The sequence below is a fragment of the Budorcas taxicolor genome, chromosome 16 (genome assembly GCF_023091745.1).
Source record: "Budorcas taxicolor isolate Tak-1 chromosome 16, Takin1.1, whole genome shotgun sequence".
NCBI lineage: Eukaryota > Metazoa > Chordata > Mammalia > Artiodactyla > Bovidae > Budorcas > Budorcas taxicolor.
Window position 1 is genome coordinate 47,879,518 of NC_068925.1, and position 23,191 is coordinate 47,902,708.

General features: G+C 47.4%; 1 protein-coding gene across 3 annotated transcripts in view; it reads left to right on the plus strand.

The window, feature by feature from the left end:
• ACOT7 (acyl-CoA thioesterase 7) overlaps positions 1-23,191 on the plus strand; it is a 100,903-nt gene that overhangs the window by 2,083 nt on the left and 75,629 nt on the right. The window contains exon 1 of one of the 3 annotated variants that reach the window (XM_052653670.1): positions 9,709-10,128. The exons of 1 other annotated variant lie outside the window; for it this stretch is intronic. In XM_052653670.1, the coding sequence (XP_052509630.1) occupies positions 9,941-10,128 (188 nt within the window). In that variant the 5' untranslated portion in view covers positions 9,709-9,940. Of the gene's footprint in view, positions 1-9,708; positions 10,129-23,191 lie in introns of those variants that run through there. One more of the 3 variants, XM_052653668.1, reaches the window with a different exon arrangement.

Here is a 23,191-nt window from a genome sequence, read left to right on the forward strand (position 1 = left end):
AAGTGTCCCTGATTGCCTTCAAGGAGTAAAATCCCCCGAGGGAGGGTCCCCAGCTTAGGGAGTTCACAGTCTAGCAGGGAGAGGATCCCACAACCCCCACCATCCTAGACAAGAATTGTCCCATGCTCTTGGTTCAGAAGGAGGTGTTGAAGGGAGAGGGGCTCTAAAGGCTGGGGAAGACAGTGCCAGGCCTAGCTGTGAATATGGCCTCTGCCTCTTGGAAGCTGCCAAGCTTTTTGACCCTCATTTTATCATGTGTGCTCCAGGTGCTAAACAAAGTGTTATCCAGGGCCTGGCAGAATGGCTTCCATCTTGTCAGTAAATGGAAGCTCTTTTTGTCTGAGAAGCGAGACCCAGACTCAGGAAGCTGAGGGCCTGGTTGGCATCCCAGTTCTGCCTCTTGCTGGTGTGGGCTTCAGACGTCAGTATTCTTGTCTTGGTGCCTGATGTCGCTGTGAAATATAAGGCCTTTGGCACAGTGCTGGGCAGTTGTAAACAAAAGGAGCCGGTTACCTCAAGAGCCTGAACTTTGGACAGCAATCGGCTGCGGTGTGCTGCCTCCTCCTTCTTTTCTTTCCTGGATGCAACCAGGGATCAAACCTGTGCCCCCTGCATTGGAAGCGACGTGTCTTAACAGCTGGACTGCCAGGGAAGTCCCATGTACCCTCGTTATGACTGAGCCCCACAAGAAAGCTCTGCAACAGCATTTAAAGTCTCAGAAGAGCCTTTTTCTTTGGTTTTATTCTTAGTGATGCTAATTCATATCTTGTTAACAAATTGCTTTTTCCCTTGTTTGACCCAGAGTTCTAGAATGTCAGATGGGAATGACCGCTAGAAACTCCCAGCCCAACTCTGTCATTTTACAGATAGGGGAAAATGAGGCTCTCAGAGGTTACAGACTTGGACCAGGGTGGCCTTGGACCCAGACAGCCAAGGGAGTGAAGGCAACTGGTGGGTTGTTCCCTGTCAGGTGTTCCATTGTGTGTTTTTTTTTTTTTTCGCCACACCTTATGGCTCGTGGAACTTCCCTGACCAGGAACTGAACCTGCATTCCCTGCAGGGGAAGCACAGTCTTAGCCACTGGACATGAGGGAAGTCCCCCACTGTCATGGTTTGTCTACTGCTCAAGTTCACATTCACATCTAGTTGTGAGGCTCAATTGTGGCATCAGCATGGGCCCCTAGTAGGAGCCCTTAGGTGTTGGTCCAAATGAAGTTGAAGGTTATGTCCCACACCAGGCTGTTAGAGAGTGATGGAGATGCTCTGCCGGGCACTAGCCACAGGTGGCCACTGAGTGCCTGGGATGTGGTTGGATGTGGAGGAAATGAATGTTTAATTGCATTTGTTTGTTGCTGTTGTTGTTTGGTGAGTAAGTAGTGTCGGACTCTTGCGACTCTGTGAACTGTAGCACACCAGGCTTCTCTGTCCATGGGATTTCCCAGGCAAGAATACTGGAGTGGGTTGCCATTTCCTTCTCCAGGGGAATCTTCCCAACCCAAGGATCGAATCCAACCCAAGGATTGAACCCTTGTCTTCTGCACGGGCAGGCAGTTTCTTTACCACTGAGCCACCAGGGGAGTCCCACGTTTAAATTTGTTTAAGTGTAAACAGGCTGGCTTCCTGTGGCTGGTGGCTACCTTATGGGACAGTGTAGTAAGGAGAGGAATTTAAAAACCAGAATTCCTGGTAGGTCTCTAATGGCAAGGTTTCCTAAGGGAAGCTTGGGGAAACTTTGTGGGGACTAGTTAGCTCTCCAGCAACAGAGCCAATGGAGGGAGACCTTGGCAGACAGCCTCCCGGGCAGCTAACCTGGAATCCTTTGTAGGTAGATGTGTCAAGTCTACAAGGTTTTCTTCTGCTTGCCCTGCTTTTCCATGTAAATCTGCTCCTAAGTGTCTTGAGCTCAGGGACTGCTTTGTTTTCTCTTGTGCCAGGAATGCCTAGCAAAGCACCTGATGCCAGTAAAGATGAATGGAATGGACCTGAATTTTAGTACAATTACACCTCATTTTATTGCATCTCAGTTTATTGCGTTTTGAAGGTTGTTGTTCATTGTTCAGTAGCTAAGTTGTGTCCGACTCTTTGGGACCGCATGCTGCAGCATGCCAGGCTTCCCTGTCCTTCACTATCTACTGGAGTTTGCTCAAATTCATGTCCGTTGAGTTGGTGATGCCATCCAACCATCTCGTCCTCTGTTGCCCCCTTTTCCTCCTGCCTTCAATCTTTCCCAGCATCAGGGTCTTTTCCAGTGAGTCAGTTCTTCGCATCAGGTGGCCAAAGTATTGGAGCTTCAGCTTCAGGATCAGTCCTTCCAGTGAATATTCAGGACTGATTTCCTTTAGGATTGACTGGTCTGATCTCCTTGCAGTCTAAGGGACTCTCAAGTCTTTTCCTACATCACAATTTAAAAGCATCAATTCTTCTGTGCTAGACCTTCTTTATGGTCCAACTCACATCCATACGTGACTATTGGAAAAGTTATATCTTTGACTATACAGACATTTGTCTGTAAAGTGACTTGTCTGCTTTTTAATATGCTGTCTAGGTTTGTCATAGCTTTTCTTCCAAGGAGCAACCGCCTTTTAATTTCATGGCTCCAGTCACCGTCCACATTGATTTGGAAGCCCAAGAAAAGGAAATCTGTCCCTGTTTCTACTTTTTCACCATCTATTTGCCATGAAGTGACGGGACCAGATACCACGATCTTCGTTTTTTGAAGGTTGAGTTTTAAGCCAGCTTTTTCACTCTCCTGTTTCACCTTCATCAACAGGCTCTTTAGTTCCTCTTTGCTTTCTGCCATAAGAGTGGTGTCATCTGCATATCTGAGGTTGTTGATATTTCTCCTGGCCATCTTGATTCCAGCTTGTGATTCATCCAGCATGGCATTTCACATAATGTACTCTGCATATAAGTTAAATAAGCAGGGTGACAATATACGGCTGGTGGTGGTGTTCATTTGCCTAATTGTGTCTGACTCTTTGTGACCCCCATGGATTGCAGCATGCCAGGCCTTTCTGTCCCTTGCCATCTCCCAGAGTTTGTCCAAGTTCATGTCCATTGCATTGATGATAGGTACAGCTGGTAGATATGCCAATAAAGATGAATGGATGGACCTGAATTTTAGTACAGGTACACCTCATCTTACTGTGTCTCACTTAATTCCAGTATGAAGGTACTGCATTTTTTTTGTTATTATTGGAAATTGAAGGTTTTGTGGCCACTTTGCATTGTCAGGTGATGGTTAGCAACTTTTTAAACATTTATTCTTTTTTTTGGCCACGTTAGCATTTTTTAAAAACATTTATTCATTTATTTGGCTGCCTTGTGTCTTGGCTGCGGCATGTGGGCTCTTTGTTGCGGCACCTGGGTGCCTCTTGTTTTAGAGCATGGGCTCAGTAGTTGTGGTCCACAGCCTTAGTTACCCCAAGGCATGTGAGATCTTACGTTCCCCAACCAGGGATCAAACCCATGTCCCCTGCATTGCAAAGCAAATTCTTAACCAGTGGACCAGCAGGGAATTCCTGAGGGTTAGCATTTTTTGGTGATAAATTCTTTTTAATTAAAAAAAAATTTAATTGAAGCATAGTTACTATATAATATTATACAAGTTATAGGTATACAATATAGGTGGGCTTCCCTGGTGGCTCAGCAGTAAGGAATCCACCTGCAATATAGGAGCTGCAGGAGACGCAGGTTTGATCCCTGGGTTGCGAAGATCCCCTGGAGGAGGGCATGGCAACCCACTCCGGTATTCTTGCCTGGAGAATCCCAAGGACAGAGGAGTTTGGCAAGCTACAGTTCATAGTGTCACAAAGAGTCAGAGACGACTGACTTAGCATGCATGCATATATGATATAGATATGTGATTTTTAAAGGTTGTACTCCATTTATGCAGTGTAGGCAGTGCTCAGTCGTGTCCAACTCTCTGCGGCTCCATGGACTGTAGCCTGCAGGCTTCTCTATCCGTGGAATTGTCCAGGCAAGAATACTTGAGTGTGTTGCCATGTCTTCCTCCAGGAGATCTTCCTGACCCAGGGATGGAACCTGTGTCTCCTGCATTGGCAGGTGGATTCTTTACCACTAACACCAGCTGGGAAATCCATACGCCATTTATAGTTATAAATATTGGCTATATTCCCCATGCCATAGGTATAAAATAAAATGTTTTTTAAGTTAAGGGGTGTACACTATTTTTTTAGGCATAATCCTATTGCACATTTAATAGTGTAACTTTTGTATGCACTGGAAACCAAAACAGTCCTGTGACTTGTTTTATTGCGATATGCGTTTTACTAGAACTGAACTCATAATATTTTCGAAGTAGGCCTGTTTGAAATTTTTTTCTCTTCAGGGCTTTGTCTTTGGGCTCACAGCAGAGTTAATGAAAACACAGAATCTGAGTTACAGAAACCACACTTGAAGGTAGTGTTTTGGAACATTCCATAAAACGATGCTCAGTGCTGGCTTCCTTCCTGTGGAGATGTGGGCGCTGTGGGTGAAGACGCAGCCTTTGCAGCCCAGGGAGCCTGTGGTGGGTGAGGCTGTGCTCACCTGCCATCCCACCTCTGCCTGTAACCTGGCCAGGCAACCCGGCCTCACCCTTGGCTTGGCACCACCACTGACCAGCTCCCTGGTTTCAGTCAGGCCAAGAGTTGCGTTCCCCTGTGGGTGGGCTTTCTCTGGGGAGGGGGTCCCAATCTGGGGTGGTGACTGTGTTGTGTACCTCCTGGTCCATTTCCTTTAACTCTCAGAGGTATCCTGAGGAGGAGGGTAAACTCTATGGTTACGCACTCAGGGGCTACTTATATCTGACCAACAGAGGAAGCTTGTTATAAATTCTGATTTCCTGCATACAAATGATTTCAGTAGAAAATCAACAAAATCTGATTTTAGAGCGTTTATGAGGTACTTGGGGGAAACTTGACTAGTCCCTCGATAGTTAAAGATACTAAGGAATTTCTGGTTTTCTCATTGTCCATGCCATGAGGCCTGTGGGACCCTAGTTCCCAGACCAGGGATCAAACCCACACGCCCTGCAGTGGAAATACGGAGTCTTAACCCCTGGACCACCAGGGAAGTCCCTGTGAACTTTTTCCATAACTACCCAAAGCTGGAAAGAACGCACATCTTCATTGTCTGATAAAGAGATAATGAAAAGTACTCGACAACAGCAGCAAGAATCACTGATACACACACACACAAAACTCAAAGAGCTACACTGAGTATCTGACCCTATTGATGAGAAATTCTAGAAAAGGCAGAACTGTAGTGATAGAAAGCAGACCTGTGTGCCAGGGGCCAGAGCTGGGGGGAAACCAAGTGCAGAGGGGCAGGAGGGCACTTTGTGCTGTGCTGGAAATGTTCCGTCACAGCTGTGGTCCCTTACACAGGTGTGTAGTGGGAAGGGGGACCCCTTAAGGCTAGGGCCAGAGAACAGGACTCTTGGCTAACACTCAGAAATGAACTGTCCGAGGAGACACACGAGCTGACACAAAGCAAGAGATGTTATTGGAAAGGGGTGCCTGGGAGGAGAGAAGTAGGGTAAGGGAACCCAGGAGGACTGCTCTGCCCGGTGACTTGCAGTCTTGGGTTTCATGGTGATGGGGTTAGTTTCTGGGGTGTCCTTGGCCAATCAAACCCTCCTGGTGGCACGCAGGTTGCTCAGGCAAGACGGATGTCAGAGAGAAGGATTCTGGGAGGTGGTCAGACATGCGGTGTCTCCTTTTGACCTTTACTGATCTCTTCCAGTTGGTGGTGACTTACTAGTTCCGTGTTCCTTACGAGGCCCTCTTGTTGTAAAATAACTCACACAAATGATGACTAGGGTTGCCTGCTGGGGTCCAGCCCCGGTGGATCCAGGGTAATTCGAAGGTGGGGACGGAATCAGCGTCCTGGAAAAAACTTATTTAATTACAGATATATAGAGAGATTAGAAACCGATAGTGTAGTAGGAAAATTAGTGGAGAAAAAGAGGCTGAATAACTGGTTTACATGGAATACCAATCACCACCTACGTAGGCCACAGGCGTCTTTCCATTTTCCCGAAGGAAAGGAGGCACTGAGGCCTCCCCGGTCTGATCTCAGAAGCCCAGGCAGAATTAGCAGGCTTGGTGAGTACCCACATTTCAGATGGGAATTCAGCCAGGAAAGCGGGGAGCAAGAAAGAAACGACACGGGGGAATCAGTCTTTCCAGAAACTGATCTGATTTCTTTATTTTTCAGGTTTGTTTATATACCTTTTTGTTATACATAGGGATGAATACAGAGTCACACGGGGGTCAGCAGACCTGACCCTTGTCACAATTAGGTGCTTCATATAAAATTATACAAAGGTCTTATGGGTTTTTACATCATCTTCTAGCCATGAGGTCTGCTGACATTTTATGGCCCTTTCTGATACCGGTCAGTTAAACCAGAAAACTTATTTTTCCAGGGGTGATTTTTTCTTAAATCAGGCGTCACCCTCCAAATAAAGTTGCATTCCTATAGGGTGAGGGTGTAGCGGGTTACAATCAAGAAAGGAATTTACTTAACCTAAGGTTTAACATGATTAATCTTAAAGGTTAATACTTATTTCTCCTATATGCTAGTTATATTCATTATAAGGGCAGGGAATATGGAGATTTAGCAGCAAACATCAGCCCAACAAATGAAAACCCTTCACCAATGTTTCCCTTAAGATCTATTTAGTCTTAAGATAGTGATAAAGTTACATTTTTGCATAGCAAGGACACAGTGATTCATAACAAAGTACAGTGGTCTATAATAAAAGAGAAAATTCATTAACTCAAAAAGTCTAGTATTGCTAACATCAAAAACTACTATATTTCCTTTTCTATATTCCAAATACATTGAAATATATTCCCAGGTGCCTAAGGATATGGAGGCCTGATGGTAATCATTGACTCATCAATGAAAAAAGCCCTACGCTAATACTCCAAACTCTCTGTGCTGTTTATGGTTGAGAGGTTGTCACACAAGCTAGTCTGTCAGCAGAGAGGTTTGACCTGAGACACCCTTGTCACACCCAGGGCAGGGAATTAGCAGTAATTATTGGCACGACAAGTGAAAAAACCCTTCACCGATATAATTTCTAATCAACCCACTAATACTATACTAATGATCTTCTAACTTCTCAAAAGAGTCTGTATTTAGAAAGTTTTAAAACATCCCTTGCCTCTCACAGTTGGGAGGCTGTAAACAATCACATGCGGCCGGTGGAGCCTGATCAGGCAGGCCAGAGAACCTTCACAGTTCGTAAGTTGAAACACTCTTGTCACGCCCAGGAATTTTTATTAACTTGGAGCTGCAAGTTAACTCTTTCTCCGAGAGAAATGGTTATGGGGGAGAGCCCCCCGTAAAGTACTCTGGTTTTGGGAGTAGATGCTCGGGAACAGGGGTTTTCCTGAGGCTTGATCACGCCTTTGCGTATGCCAAGCTTCCTTCCTCGTGACCTTTGCCACGGGTGGAGTTCCTCACGCTGGCCCCCGGCAGTTGCCTGGCCAGGGTGGGCAGTTTCAGAGTGTGCTTCCCCTAACAAGTGTATACACTTTTCAAAAGTGAACTGTAAGTGATTTTACAGTACACACATTGTACCTCAGTAAAGGTTATTATTATTTTTTAAAAAGCCATAACTACAATGCAATTACCTCACCTTAAGGAAAAAAAAAAGGGGGAATTCTCCGGCAGTCCAGTGGTGAGGTTCCGCATGCTGTGAAGTGCAGTCAAAAAGAAAAGCGTTAACAACTGCAGATTTCGAATGTAGCTGAGGAAACTTGAGCACTTACTTGGTATTTAGTGCTATCGAGAGGGTCTCCTTTCTGCTTGCTAAATGGGATGCTGTCCAATTCACAAGCTGTTGAGTAAAGCCAATTAGAAAAAGTTATATTAATGAATTATGTTTTAGGTGGTTAATTGTTTTGTGGTTCTGTTTTTATTTTTATTCTTTGGCCCTGGGGCATGGCTTGTGGGATCTTAGTTCCCTGACCAGGGATTGAACCTGGGGCCTTGGCAGTGAAAGTGCCAAGTCCTAACCATTGAATTGCCAAGGAATTCCTGTTGGTCCGGTTTTAAAACAGAGTCTTCATCTCTTGGAGGAAATGCTGAGATATTTACGAATGCCAGCCTGTGCCCTCTGAGGTTTCTTTCAGTCTTGTTACCAAGTCCAAGCTCGCTCTGCTCATCACACAACAGGCCAGTGAATTCGAGAGATGAGGTACTGAGGCAAGGAAAATGACTTTATTCGGAAAGCCAGCTGACTGAGAAGATGGCAGGCTAGCGCCTCAAAATAACCATCTTCTTGGGGTCTGGATGCCAGGTTCTTTTGTACATCAGAGAGAAAGAAACAACGAGGAACTAAAGTCCAAAGGCGGAACGGAGAGGGAGGGGCAGTGGGGGAGTAAAGTGAAAGGGTCTTCAGTCTTGCAAAACATCTCCAAGGGAATGGCCAGCCTTAGAAGGGGTGTGTTAATCTCTTCTATTCACAGCTTGTTGTTGTTCAGTCTTTCAGTTGTGTTGACTCTTTGTGACCCCATGGTCTATAGCACGCCAGGCCTCCCTGTCCATCACCAACTCCCAAAGTTGCTCAAACTCATGTCCATTGAATTGATGATGCCATCCAACCGTCTCATTCTCTGTCGTCCCCTTCTCCTGCCTTCAATCTTTCCTAGCATCAGGGTCTTTTATAAAGCATTGGCTCTTCACATCAGGTGGCCAAAGTATTGGAGTTTCAGCTTCAGCGTCAGTCCTTCTAATGAATATTCAGGATTGATTTCCTTTAGGATCGACTGGTTTGGTCTGGGACAAACTATCTCTCCAGGAGCTGAACAAAGGCTCTTTAGTTTACTGTCAAGCAGAGGGGCAGGGTCTTCCAGGCATGCCATTAAGTATGATTATAATAACAAATGCAGTGGAAAGCAAGTCAAAGAAACAGTTGCAATGTGGAGTCAAAATAGGCTTCTTCCCTGCATCAGTCACACCTGGAAGCTGGAGGGGAGCCAGAGCCCACCTTTTGAAGCTGTTTGCTAACCCACTCCAGTGTTCTTGCCTAGAGAATCCCAGGGATGGCGGAGCCTGGTGGGCTACCGTCTATGGGGTCACACAGAGTCGGACACGACTGAAGTAACTTAGCAGCAGCAGCTGGGGACCTTGGAACCTACTGCCTTCTCTCTACTGAGGAAAGCCTCTTAGTGTTGTCCACATTAAAGAATAAGAAGGAGGGACTTTTCCTGGTGGTCCAGAGGTTAAGAATTCGTCTGCCAATGCAGGGGACATGGGTTCCATCCCTGGTCCAGGAAGATCCCACATGTCACAACTAAGACCCGGCACAGCCAAAGAAAAAGAAGTAAAAAGGAGTCACAGCTCCAGACCTATTGCCTCTGTTTCTTGGGAGTCCGGGGTGGGGAACCTGCGTCTTCCTTGGCTCTCCGCTGGAGCCTCACATGGCGACCGCGAACTTCCGCCCTGCGGTGGTGGGGTCTTGCTCACTTGAGCCGTCTCGACCCTTGCGCTAGTTGGCAGTTGCCCAGCCTACCTGTCCACCTGCTGTGTGGAGGCCCTTCCAGCGGGCCGGGGCGAGGGGCTGCTCCTGCCTGCCTGCCTGATTGATGGTCCTGGAGACGGAACCTTGGTGGGCGTGGATTACAGCCCCACCCATTTCCTCCAGTCCCGCGCACCGATTGTGGTCCTGTGGATACCTTCATTCTTCGTTTGCTCATCAGAGACCCCGGCTCAGCGACTTCATGCTGGGTCACAGATTCTTTCTATCTTGGGCCCTGCAGCCTGTGAGAGCCACGGCAGCTGCCAGCTGCTGGGAGGAGGGGCCATCCCAGGAGTAGGCGCTCAGCATTCCTGAGCGTCAGGGAGGTCCCTTGAAGGCAGAGAGGCGGTGGCTAAACCCGGTGCCGGCTCAGGGTAAACAATCTGGGCCGGTCTCTTAAGGATGAGGCTGCTCACCCGGGCTCTCTGCCTCTGTGGGCTGCGCAGGCAGGCCGCCTCCAGGAGGCCAGTCACTGTCCAGGAGTGCCTGGGGCCCAGGAGCTCCAAGAGGCCCGGGCAGAGATGCTGGGCTTCCATCTGGGCTGTTGGAACCAGATCTGCTCTGTCGTCTAAACTTGGTGGCATTACAAGGTAGGATGACAGGGACACTGTGTGCCCTGAGCCATGCTAGGCCTTTGGTGTCCAGCCCAGGCCTTGTGACTCAGGATTTCTTGGTAACGGTTTGGAGTGGACAGTGGGTGCTGGGTGTTGTGAACTGCGTGTTCTGTGGGATTGAGCGTGCCCCTCTGTGTATGCATCCTCAGTGGAGACCTGGCATCTTTTTCCGCAGGGACCCCACTCAGCTTTGTTGGAGGAGGTGGGCTTTGAGAGCGTGGGATGAGCATGGAGCTCAGAGCACCCTGAGATCGGAGCAGGCTGCTGTGTTGGCAGGTGTCTGCCTGTGCTCAGGCTGCCGGAGGGGGCTGCCAAGAGAGCAGGGGGCTGCAGGTGTCCTCTCTCCTCGCCCCTACCCTCCCCACATTGAGCTGGGATTTTTTTTTTTTTTTTTTTGGACTTGTTGAGGGAGGCAGGGGCAGCTGTCCTCATGTGATTGGCTAATCCTCTGGCAATGTAGTGAACTTGGGATAAACCTCCAGTGGGTGGATTCTGGTTCTTTGTACCAGCTTTATTGAGTTGTAATTCGCATCCCATTGACGCATCATCCATTGAAGTATGCAGTTCAGTGGCTTTTTGAACATCCAGAGTTGGGCAGTCATTACCACCACCAATTTAGAACATTTTTGTGACCTCTGTGAGAAAAGCCTTTTCTCTCCATTCCCCCAATCCACTTTCCTTCTCTGTAGATCTCCTTGTTCTCGACATGTCATGTCGCTGGAGCCAAGTGATGTGGTCTTTGTGTCTGGTTTCTGTCACTCAGCACCATGTTTTCAGTGTTCATCGGTGTTGTCACACGTGTCAGTGCTTCCTTCATAATACTCCACTTATGGTTATGTACCACCCTGTTTAAGACTTCCCTGGTGGCTTAGATGGTAGAGCATCTGCCTACAGTGTGGGAGACCTGGGTTCGATTCCTGGGTCGGGAAGATCCTCTGGAGAAGGAAATGGCAACCCACTCCAGTATTCTTGCCTGGAAAATCCCATGGATGGAAGAGCCTGGTAGGCTACAGTCCATGGGGTCGCAAAGAATTGGACACGACTGAGTGACTTCACCTTACCTTACCGTACCACCTTGTTTATCCATTCATCAACTGATGCATACCAACGTCTCCAGCTTTTTGGCCTTTATGTGGACATATGTTTTTATTTCTCTTGGGTGGCATCATAAGAAATGTGTATTTGGTTATTATTCCTAGGTCTTGGCACAGAGCTCCTAAAACCCTTAACATTCCCTGGATGGTAGTGAAAGGTTGTTGCTGAACCACAAAAAGATGCTGGGATTCTCGGCCTCCGGAGGAGAAGAATTCAGTCCGGGGCCAAAGACGAGGCTTGATCGCTCGGAGCTTTTGTGTAATAAAGTTTTATTAAAGTATAAAGGAGATAGAGAAAGCTTCTGACATAGGCATCAGAAGGGGGCAGAAAGAGTTCCCCCCTGCTAGTCTTTAGCTGGATGTTATATAGTCACCAGCAGTCTGTTAATGAAAGAAAGGAATGTCTCAAAACTTAGAATGGCACCAGGCCCCTCACCCATAAGATGTATTTTGGGATAATCTTGGCTCCAAATGGTTCATCTTGGGCCATAAAAGGATAAACTTGAATCTTGAAGAAGGGCAGAGCACCATACAAATAGTGTTATTTACATAGATTAAAGGAACAATATTGGAGTATAACAACAGACTGGTTTATCAAGTAGGTTCTGAGCCAAAAGGCAGAACCGACTGGAAGACAGAGTTTGGGGTAAATGCATAGTACGTTAGCATAGCCTAAGATAAACATTTCCATAAGAAAAAGGCATTTGTTAACTTCAGGTGAAACCAGGTGTCATGGCAACACAGAATTTTAAGAGAAACCTCCTCTTAAATTTGTATAGAGAAGGAAAAAATATCGCTAGTTTGTTTCCTCCTGCCGCTTAAGAGAGATAAAATGTCTGACACTTGCAGGCTATTTCCTCCATTTGGAGATCCCTGGCCTTCCTGCCTGTTACCTCTCAAGTCCAAGGGACTCTTAAGAATCTTCTCCAACACCACAGTTCAAAAGCATCAATTCTTTGGCACTCAGCTTTCTTTATGGTCCAACTCTCACACCCATACATGACTGCTGGAAAAACCGTAGCTTTGACTAGATGGACTTTTGTTGGCAAAGTAATGTCTCTGCTTTTTAATATGCTCTCTAAGTTTGTCATAGCTCTTTTTCCAAGGAGCAGGCATCTTTTAACTTCATGACTGCAGTCGCCATCTGCAGTGATTTTGGAGCTCAAGAAAGTAAAGTCTGTCTCTGTTTCCATTGTTTCCCCATCTATTTGCCATGAAGTGATGGGACTGGATGCCATGATCTTCATTTTTTGAATGTTATTTTAAGCCAGCTTTTTCACTCTTCTTTTTCACCTTTATCAAGAGGCTCTTTAGATCCTCTTTGGCTTTCTGTCATTAAGGTGGTGTCATCTGCATATCTGAGGTTACCATTGATATTTCTCCCAGCAATCTTGATTCCAGCTTGTACTTCATCCAGTATGGGATTTTGCATGATGTACTCTGCATATAAGTTAAATAAGCAGGGTGACAATATATAGTCTTGACATACTCCTTTCCCAATTTTGAACCAGTTCATTGTTCCATGTCCCGTTCTAACTGTTGCCTCTTGACCTGCATACAGATTTCTCAGGAGGCAGGTCAGGTGGTCTGGTGTTCCCATCTCTTGAATTTTCCACAGTTTGTTTTGATCCACACAGTCAAAGGCTTTAGCGTAGTCAATGAAGCAGAAGTAGATGTTTTTCTGAAATTCTCGTGCTTTTTCTATGATCCAACAGCTGTTGGCAATTTGACCTCTGGTTCCTCTGCTTTTTCTAAATCCTGCTTGAACATCTGGAAGTTCTTGGTTCACGTACTGTTGAAGCCTAGCTTGGAGAATTTTGAGCATTAATTTGCTAGCTTGTGAGATGAGTACAATCGGGGGAGTTTGAACATTCTTTGACGTTGCCTTTCTTTGGGACTGGAATGACGACTCACCTTTTCCAGTCCTGTGGCCACTGCTGAGTTTTCCAAATTTGCTGGCATATTGAGTGTAGCACTATCACGGCATCGTCTTTTAGGATTTGAAATAGCTCAGCTGAAATTCCATCACTTCCACTAGCTTTGTTCATAGTGATGCTTCCGAAGGCCCACCTGACTTTGCATTCCAGGATGTCTGCCTCTAGGTGAGTGATCACGCCATCATGGCTCTCTGGGTCATTAAGAGCTTTTTGTGCCGTTCTGTGTATTCTTGCCACATCTTAATATCTTCTGCTTCTGTTAGGTTGATGCTATTTCTGTCCTTTACTGGAACATAGTGTAGGGTTAATCGCTGAGCCGTATCTGACTCTTTGCGATCCCGTGGACTGTAGCCTGCCAGGCTCCTCTGTGCATGGGATTGTCCAGGCAAGAACTGGAGTGGGTTGCTCTTCTCTTCTCCAGAGGATGTTCCTGACTCAGGGATGGAACCCTGGTCTCTGGTGTTGCAGGAAGATTCAATCCTAAAGGAAATCAACCCTGAATATTCACTGGAAGGACCGATGCTGAAGCTCCAGTACTTCGGCCACCGGATGTGAAGAGGCAAGTCATTGGAAAAGTTCTTCATGCTGGGAAAGATTGAAGGCAAAAGGAGAAGGGGACAGCAGAGGTTGAGATGGTTATATAGCATCACTATCTAATGGACATGAATGGACTCAATGGACATGAATTTGAGCAAACTCCAGGAGGTAGTAGAGGACAGAAGAGCCAGGTGCGCTGCAGTCCATGGAGTTGCAAAGAGTCGGATGTGACTTAGCAACTGAACAACAACAAGAACCATAACCCTAAGTCCTGAGTCTTGAGAGGTGCTCCAGTGAACCATCCAGCCTGAGGAGGGGTCATGTGCTCAGTAGTGTCCTAACTCTTTGTGACCCCATGGACTGTGGCCCACCAGGCTCCTCTGTCCCTGGGATTTCCCAGGCAAGAATACTGGAGTGGGTTGCCATTCCCTCCTCCAGGGGATCTTCCTGACCCAGGGGTCGAGCTCACACCTCCTGTGTCTCCGGCACCGGCAGGCAGATTCTTTACCACTGAGCCTTTGGGGAGGCCCTAGGAGGGGTCAGGAATGAACCCAATTGCAGGCGCCTGGCTAACGGCCAAGAGTTGGAGAAATGGCTGGTGTGAGGGTCAACCCCCCCAACTGATGTCAGAGGTGGCACGAGTGAAAGCAGCTCAGCAGTTCCATTCTTGGGTCAAAGGGTTGCTCTGTTTAATCTTTGGAGGTGCTACCAGAATGTTTTCCAAAGCAGCTGCCTCCTCACTCTCATGGGCTCCACATCCTCACCAATACTTGCTATATGTAGCTACCCTGTAGCCACCCTGGCGGTTGTAAGTGGTGGTTCACTGAGGTTTCAGTGGGGATCTCCCTGATTAGTGATACTCCCTTGGGCTCAGTGGTAAGGAACCTGTCTGCCAACGCAGGAGACCGGGGTTTAATCCCTGGATCGGAAGATCCCCAGGAGAAGGGAATGGCAACCCACTCCAATATTCTTGCCCGGGAGATCCTATGGACAGAGGTGCCTGGCGGGCTACAGTCCATGGGGTGGCAAAGAGTTGGACATGACTGAGCACGCACACACACTTTTTCACGCACTTATCAGCCATTTGTACATTTGGGGAATTGTCTATTCAGGTCTGTTGCCTATTTTTTCAGTTGGCTTGTGTTTTTATTATTGAGTTGTAGGCGTCCCTTCTGTATTTTTTTTTTGGCTCTGCTGCGTTGTCTGGCAGGGTCTTAGTTCCTTTCCTGACCAGGAACTGAACCCGGGCCCTGGGCAGTGAAAACACACAGTCCTAAACACTGGACTGCAGGGAAGTCCCTCCTTCTGTACTGTAGATACAGATCTCTTCTCAAGTGTGTGGGTTGCAGAGGTTTCCTTCCATTCAGTGGGTTGTCTTTTTACTTTTGATTATTATCTCTTGCAGCACAGAAGCTTTACAGTTTTGATGTTTCTCTTTGTTGCTGCTGTTGCTGCTTGTGCTTCTGTTGTCCCCTCTAAGAGGGCACTGCCAAACCCCAGTCCCAGAGCTTCCCTGTGTTTTTCCCTGAAGTGTTTTACGGTTTTGGCTCTTACATTAGGGCTTGGACCTTTTTCCAGTTCTTCCTCAGAGATGGTGTGAGGTAAGGGTCCAGTTTAATTCTTCTGCCTGTGGATATGCCTTTTCATAGACTGAGAGATAGGTGCTGAGTGCCCAGGTTACTGGTCAAGGTCACAGGCTGATTAGTGGTGCGCTGAAACCACAAACCTCCTGACTGTTTGCCTGCGGCTTCTTCCAGCTTCTCCCAGCTTGCTTTGAACTCTTTCCCAGGTTCGTTGATCCCTGACCCTGAGGACAGAACCCAGAAATCCATGAGCCACAATACAGGGCCTGCCCTGTGGGACGTGGTGTACACGTTATCGTACATCAGTTCCTTGAGAAGAGGACAGTCTATGTGTGATCTGTGTATGAGGTCTCTGAGGTCTGTATCTCTCTGTTCCCACTTGCCTCCCTGAGCACTACCCCTGCCCCCACTGACTTTTCTACCCCTTCCTCCAGGTCCCCCTCTCCCCCTTCTCTGGGTTGTTCTGTGACTTCAGCCTGTCCGTGGCAGGGGCTGGCTCTTGCTCTCCAGGCCTCCCAAGGGACAGGTCTCTGCTGGGGACCTCCCCAGGGCCAGGCCACACAATCCAGCCCCCTTGGTACCCTGAATCTGACCCCTCAGGGCACAGAGGTTCAGGTTTGTGGCAGGCCAGGGGCCAGCTGGCATGACTGGCTATCTAAGCCATGTTTCAAACGTTGAGAGTTGGAAGGTGAAAAGACAACCCTCAGAATGGGAGGAAATAATAGCAGATGAAACCACTGACAAAGGATTAATCTCTAAAATATACAAGCAGTTCATACAGCTCAATACCAGAAAAACCAACAGCCCAATCAAAAATTGGGCAGGAGATCTAAAAAAAACATTTCTCCAAAGAAGACATGCAAGTGGCTAATAAACATATGAAAAGATGCTTAGCATCACTCATTATTAGAGAAACGCAGATCAAAGTTACAGTGAGATATCACCTCACACCTGTCATAATGGCCGTCATCAAAAAAATCTACAAACAATAAATGCTGGTGAGGATGTGGAGAAAAGGGAACCCTCTTGCACTGTTGGTGGGAATGTAAATTGATACAGTCACTGTGGAATACTGTATGGAGAGTGCTTTAAAAACTAGGAATAGAACTACTGTATGACCCAGCAACCTGACTACTGGACATAAACTTTGAGAATACTGTAATTGAAAAAGACACATGTACCCCAAAGTTCACTGCAGCACTATTTATAATAGCTGGGACATGGAAGCATCCTAAATGTCCATTGACAGATGAGTAGATAAAGAAACTGTGGTACATATATACAGTGGAATATTACTCAGCCATAAAAAGGAACACATTTAAGTCAATTCTAATGAGGTGGATGAACCTAGAGCATTTTATACAGGGTGAAATAAGTCAGAAAGAGAAAAACAAATATCGTGGCTTAACACACACATATGGAACCTAGAAAGATGGTACTGATGAACCTATTTGCAGGGCAGCAGTGGAGATGCAGACACAGAGAACACACTTGTGGACCCAGTGTGGGAAGGAGAGGGTGGGATGAATTGCAAGAGTGACGTTGAAACATGTATATTACCATATTTAAAATGGCTAGCCAGTAGGAGTTTGCTGTGTGATGCAGGGAATTCAAACCTGGTGTTCTGTGACAACCTGAGAGGGGTACAGTGGGGTCGGAGGTGTGAGGGAGGGGACATATGTATAACCTATGGCTGATTCATGTTGATGGATGGCAGAAACTAACACAATATTGTAAAGCAGTTTTCCTCCAATTAAAAATAAAATAAAAAATAGAAGAAAAAAGATGGAAAAAACAAAACAAGCAAACCAAAAAAGAAACCTGGAGAGTTGGGAAGCTGCAGGTGGTGGAGTGTCAGAGAAGTCGAAAGATGGGAGGCAGCTGTCAGACTGGGAGTGGACGTGTCCAGGAGAGAGAACTTCCTTCAGAGACTAACTGTCCCTCCTCCTGGCTGTGCTGGGAGCAGAGCATCCCACCAGCTATGGGGTTGCAGCCATGTGCCCTGGAGGCAGCATCCACTTCCTGAGCTGACGCTTTGTTCCTGTCTGCTCCCTGCGCCCTACGTGCTTACTTGCTTAGCTCTCAGCCCCAGGGGATGTAGGAATCACCCTTGCTTTACCAACGGGGAGACTGAGGGCAGGAATGACCTTGAATTTCCCATTCAAGGTCAGCACAATGGGCACCGGATGCCTCATTGCCTGCCTTGACCTGCCCTGACTAGGCTAGATGCTGCTAAAGCGTGGAACTGGTTGATGGAGACAGCCCTAACCTGCCAGGTGCTCTGGAAATGGCTATTGCTTACTTTTGGTTTATAAGTGGGTGGAATTAAAAGGCTTGTTATTGTTCAGTTGCCAAGTCATGTCTGGCTCTTTGCAATCCCATGGACTGCAGCACAGCTGGCTTCCCTGTCCATCACCATCTCCTGGAGCTTGCCCAAGTTCACGTCCACTGAGTCGATGATGCCATCCAACCATCTTATCCTCTGTCGCGCTCTTCTCCTCTGCCTTCAATCTTTTCCAGCATCAGGATCTTTTCCAATGAGTCAGTTCTTTGCATCAGGTATCCAGAGTATTGGACTTCAGCTTCAGCATCAGTCCTTCCAATGAGTATTCAGGACTGAGTTCCTTTAGGATTAAAAGGCTCAGGTGTAATTTATCTCCCATACTCAGCGTAAGGCCGAGAGCTTCTCTGCACCTCAGGTGCCTAAAGAAAAGCACGCTTCCGGTGCCCCAAAGGCCAGGCTGTTGTGCTCGCTGACCAAGTGCTTGTAAGACTGCCCTGGGGTCTGGGGAGCCTGTTTTCCCCCTATAGAATTTGGTGGGTACCCAAAGGGCTCCTGGTGTGTGTGCCTGTCTGGCACCCAGGAATGGGGGCTGGGGAACACCTGAGGGTAGGGATCTGGTCCCCCGACCAGTTCTGGCCTGTCCTTACACATTTGGGCCACTGGACGGTGGGGGTGGGTTGGGGGGGGGGGGCCGGGTATGTGCCGGCCATGCCTCTCCACCTATTCAAAGTCCAGGCTTCAGGTTTCAGCCTCTTCTGGAGCCAACTACATATTCCATTACCTTCTGGGGACTTAGCAGGTGGAAACCTTAGCCTTGTAACTGATCAGGATGAGCTGGGGTGGGGAACATCCATTGTAGTAAACACCACACTTTTTTGTTTGTCTTTCTTTGCTACTCTGGTGCTGTGTTCATTCAGGTGTGGCTTTGTGATATTGTTATTTATAATAAGAAATACATAATTGGTCTACATCCCTGTTTCTGGCAGAGTCTAAAACCCTTGGCATTTCCTAAATGATGGGAGTGATAAAGGTGTCTTAATATTGGTAACAAACCCCTTTCAACCACACCAGAGCTTATGTTAACGAGGTGACTTTCAGAAAGTACCTAAGGGTGGAAGCTAGCCATGTGATCGTAGGCTTGGAACTTCAATCCCAGCCCCCTGACCTCCAGGGAGGGGAGAGGGGCTGCTGGGTGAATCGGTGATTGAACCAGTGACCAGTGATGGGATCAATCAGGCTTTTGTTGTGAAGTCCCCATAAAAGCCCAAAAGGATGGGGTTCAGGGAGCTGGGCTGGAGAGCCTGTAGAGATTCAGGTTTGTCCTAAATCTCGTCACACCATGAGAGCAGGTGGATGCTCTGTGCCTCCCACATGCTTCTGCCCTACCTGTCTCTTCATCTGGCTGATGACTCATGTATCCTTTAATGTCCTTTGTAGTAAGATGGTGATCTCATGAGTGAATGGGTCTCCTGAGCTCTGTGAGCCTCTGCAGCAAATTAACCAAACCCAAGAAGGAGTTTGGTGGAAACTCTGTAACTGGTCAGTCAGTAACACAAATGACAGCCTGGACTTGGGATTGGTCTGGGAAGGTGGCGGGTGGGGTCTGATGCTGTCTCCAGGGTGTTGTTTTCCAGTTGCTCAGTTGTGTCCAACTCTTTGCAACCCCATGGACTGCAGCATGCCAGGCTCCCTTGCCCTTCACTATCTCCTGGAGTTTGCTCAAACTCATGTCCACTGAGTCAGTGATGCCATCCAACCATCTCATCCTCTGTTGTTCCCTTTTCCTCCTACTCTCAATCTTTCCCAGCATCAGGGTCTTTTCAAATGAGTCAGTTCTTCTCATCTGGTGGCCAGAATTTTGGAGCTTCAGCTTCAGCATCAGTCCTTCCAAGGACTATTCAGGGTTGATTTTCTTTAGGATTGACTGATTTGATCTCCTTGCAGTCCAGGGGACTCTCAAGAATCTTCTCCAACACCACAGTTCAAAAGCATCAATTCTTTGGTGGTCAGCTTTCTTTATTGTTCAACTCTCACATCCATACATGACTACTGGAAAAGCCATAACTTTGACTAGACGGACTTTTGTCAGCAAAGTGTTATCTCTGCTTTTTAATATGCTGTGTAGGTTTGTCATAGCTTTTCTGCCAATGACCAAACGTCTTTGAATTTCATGGCTGCAGTCCCTGTCCACAGTGATTTTGGAGCCCAAGAAAAGAAAATCTGCCACTGTTTCCATTGTTTGCCCATCTATTTGCAATGAAGTGATGGGGTCGGATGGCATGATCTTCATTTTTTAAATGTTGAGTTTTAAGTCAGCGTTTTCACTCTCCTCTTTCGTCCTCATCAAGAGGCTTCTTAGTTCCTCTTTGTTTTCTGCCATTAGAGTGGTGTTGTCTGCATATCTGAGGTTGTTATTTCTTCCTGCAATCTTGATTCCAGCTTGTGATTCATCTAGCCTGGCATATCACATGTTGTACTCTGCATAGAAGTTAAATAAGCAAGTGACAGTATATAGCCTTGACATACTACTTTCGCAGTTTGGAACCACTCCGTTGTTCCATGTCCCATTCCAACTGTTGCTTCTTGACCTGCATACTGGTTTCTGACCTGCATCCAGGCAGAGAGTCAGAATCAAGTTGACTTGTAAGACACCCAGCTGGGGTCAGAGAACTGCTTGGTGGTGGGCATAACACCCCCACCCCAACCCTATCCCCATGTCATAATTGGTGACCAGAACTTCAGGCTTGTGTTTGGCACTCAGACTTTTTTTTTCCTTTTTTTTTTCTTGGCTGGGAAAATAATTTTGTTTGGGGGAGTGGCAGGGGTCCAGCTTCAGAACTCTTGCACTTGCCTCTTGGTGCCTCTGGTCCTGGTGACCTTCAGCATGTGGATATTCATGGTCCAGCTCAGGAGCCATACTCACCACCATGACAGTGTTGCTGCTTGGGCATCACTCTGGACACTGACCCCTGAAGCTGGGGGACAGGTGCGCAGATGTTGGAACTCTAACAGCTGAATGGCTTTTGGTGCCCTGGGGTGTCTAAGGAGACCGGATCCTATTTGATTGTCATTTTGTGCTTCCTATAATGACAGGCTGGTCCCATCTTGTCATAACAGAGGGGCTCTTAGCCACTAAGGAGCTGGTCTAAGTGGCCTGTGTCATCTAAGAAGTAGTAGGAACAGTCTTACCTCGATTTGTGGGATCTTAGTTCCCTGACTGGGGATTGAACCTTTGCCCTTGGCAGTGAGAGTGAAAAAGTGAGTGTGTTAGTTAGTCAGTTGTGTCCAACTCTTTGTGTTTAGCCCGCCATGGACTGTAGCCCGCCAGGCTCCTCTGTCCATGGAATTCTCCAGGCAAGAATACTGAAGTGGGTTGCCATTCCCTTCTCCAGGGGATCTTCCTGACCCAGGAGACCCTGGGTCTCCTGCGTGGCAGGCAGAATTTTTACAATCTGAGCCACCTGAGTCCTAATTGGTGGACTACCAGGGAATTCCTAGTGGGGATAGTCTTATCTCAGCCATAGCAGTGATAATTTGTGGACTTGATTTTGCTTGTAATTGTTCCCATGTACCTACTAAGTTTTTTGCTGTTGTTATTCAGTTGCTCAGTCATAATAGACTGTTTGCAACCCCATGGACTGCAGCACACTAGGCTTCCTTGTCCTTCACCATCTCCCGAAGTTTGCTCATATTCATGTTCGTTGAGTCGATAATGCCATCCAACCATTTCATTCTCTGTCACTCACTTTTCTTCCTACCTTCAATCTTTCGAAGCATCAGGGTCTTGTCTAATGAGTCAGCTCTTTGCATCAGGTGGCCAAAATATTGGAGCTTCAGCTTCAGCATCAGTTCTTCCAATGAATATTCAGGGTTGATTTCCTTTAGGACTGACTGGTGTGATCTCCTTGCTATGCAAGGGACTCTCAAGAGTGTTCTCCAGCACCACAGTTTGAAAGTATCAGTTCTTTGGTGCTCAGCCTTCTTTTTACTTTTGTTATTAGATAGTTAATATGGAAGAGAGTGCATTGAATTCCTAGTTTTGTGGGAGGTCTCTACACTCTTCTACCGTGCCCATACCACGTTGTGTCCTTCAGGGTTTAGTGGGAGCTCCTGCCACTCTGTGTCCTCGCCAGCGTCTGGCGTTGTCACGTCGGGATCTTGGCTGGTAGGGTGAGTGTGAGTGTAGCTTGTTGTCATTTGAGTGTGCAATTCCCTGGTAACCTGTGACACAGGCTTCTTTCTCATGTGCTTATTTGCTATCTGTGTGTCTTCGTTTATGAAGCGTCCCTTCAGATCTTCTGCTCGTTTTCATGCTGGATTGTTGGTTATTGGATACAAGTCCTTTACCAGACAGGTGATTTATAAATATTTTCTCCCAGTTGGTGGCTTGTTGCTGTTCTGCTATCAGTGCCCCTGTTGGTTGTGTCCTCTGGCCAGGAGCCAGAAGCCAGTGTACTTGGCTTCTCCTAGGTCCTGGAAGTCCTCTTAGAGTGTCACAGCTTTGAGGAACTCTCAGCTCTCCATGGACCCTCCAGGTTACAGGTGAGAAAACAGAGTCCAGAGGGGCAGTGGCTGACTTAGGGGCAAGTGGCTGGTGTGGCAGAACCACGGCTTGAACCCTGACTGCGTCTCCTGGGCCAGCTTGCCCTTGGAATTTCCACACTGGCTTTCTGGGGGGGCCATCTGTTGATGTGGTCTGCAGGTGATGTCCAGGAGGATGGGCTGTTCGATGCCCAGGATATTGGGCAGGGCTGGGGTTCTAGAGGTTGAGACGGTTGCCCTTGTTCTGTCCTCAGCCCCTTCATGGTCTACTCCAGCTTCCGCACCTCCCAGACCTCCAGGACAGTGTCTTTGGAGGGCATCCTCCTCTATTCTCAAGGATGTCTGGGAGCCCCTTCCACAGTGAGACTGGGTGTCACCGTATGGACCACTGGCCATATTCTGCCTGACTCTGGGGAAGTCCTCAGGGCCTGCTGGGCTGCTCCTGAGGGCTCCACTGTGGATCCCGTGGGCTGAGAGGGCTGTGATTGCTGCCTGGTGGTGCCTGGCAATCTGGCCTGGTAGGGCTGTTAGTGAGGCCGTACCTGGAGGTCCGGGCAGCCTGGCTGCCTCCTTCCTGCTTGTGGTCCTGAAGCTGGTGGCTGAGACACTCTTGGAAATGGACTGAGTGCCAGTAAACTCTCGTAGATTCAGTGACTGAGAAGAACCCCCAGGTGTTTGCCACCACCACGTGATTCTTCACACAGCAGCTGTCAGGGTGGGTGGGGGGGGAATTATTTATTTCATTATTGACATATAATTTATGTAACTGTACACATTTAAAGTGAGTGGCTTGATCCATTTGGGCATATGTAAACACTTGAAAAATCATCACCATAATCGAGGTCATGAGCACAGCCATCATTTTAAGAGTTTCTCCTCACCTCCTGATAATCCCGCCCTCCTTCCTAGGCAGCCACTGACTCACTGTCCCTGTAGATTAGTTTGCATTTTCTAGAATGTTAGAGAGGAAAGTGAAAGAGGAGAGTGAAAAAGCTGGCTTAAAACTCAACATTCAAAAAACGAAGATCATGGCTTCCGGTCCCATTATTTCATGGCAAATAG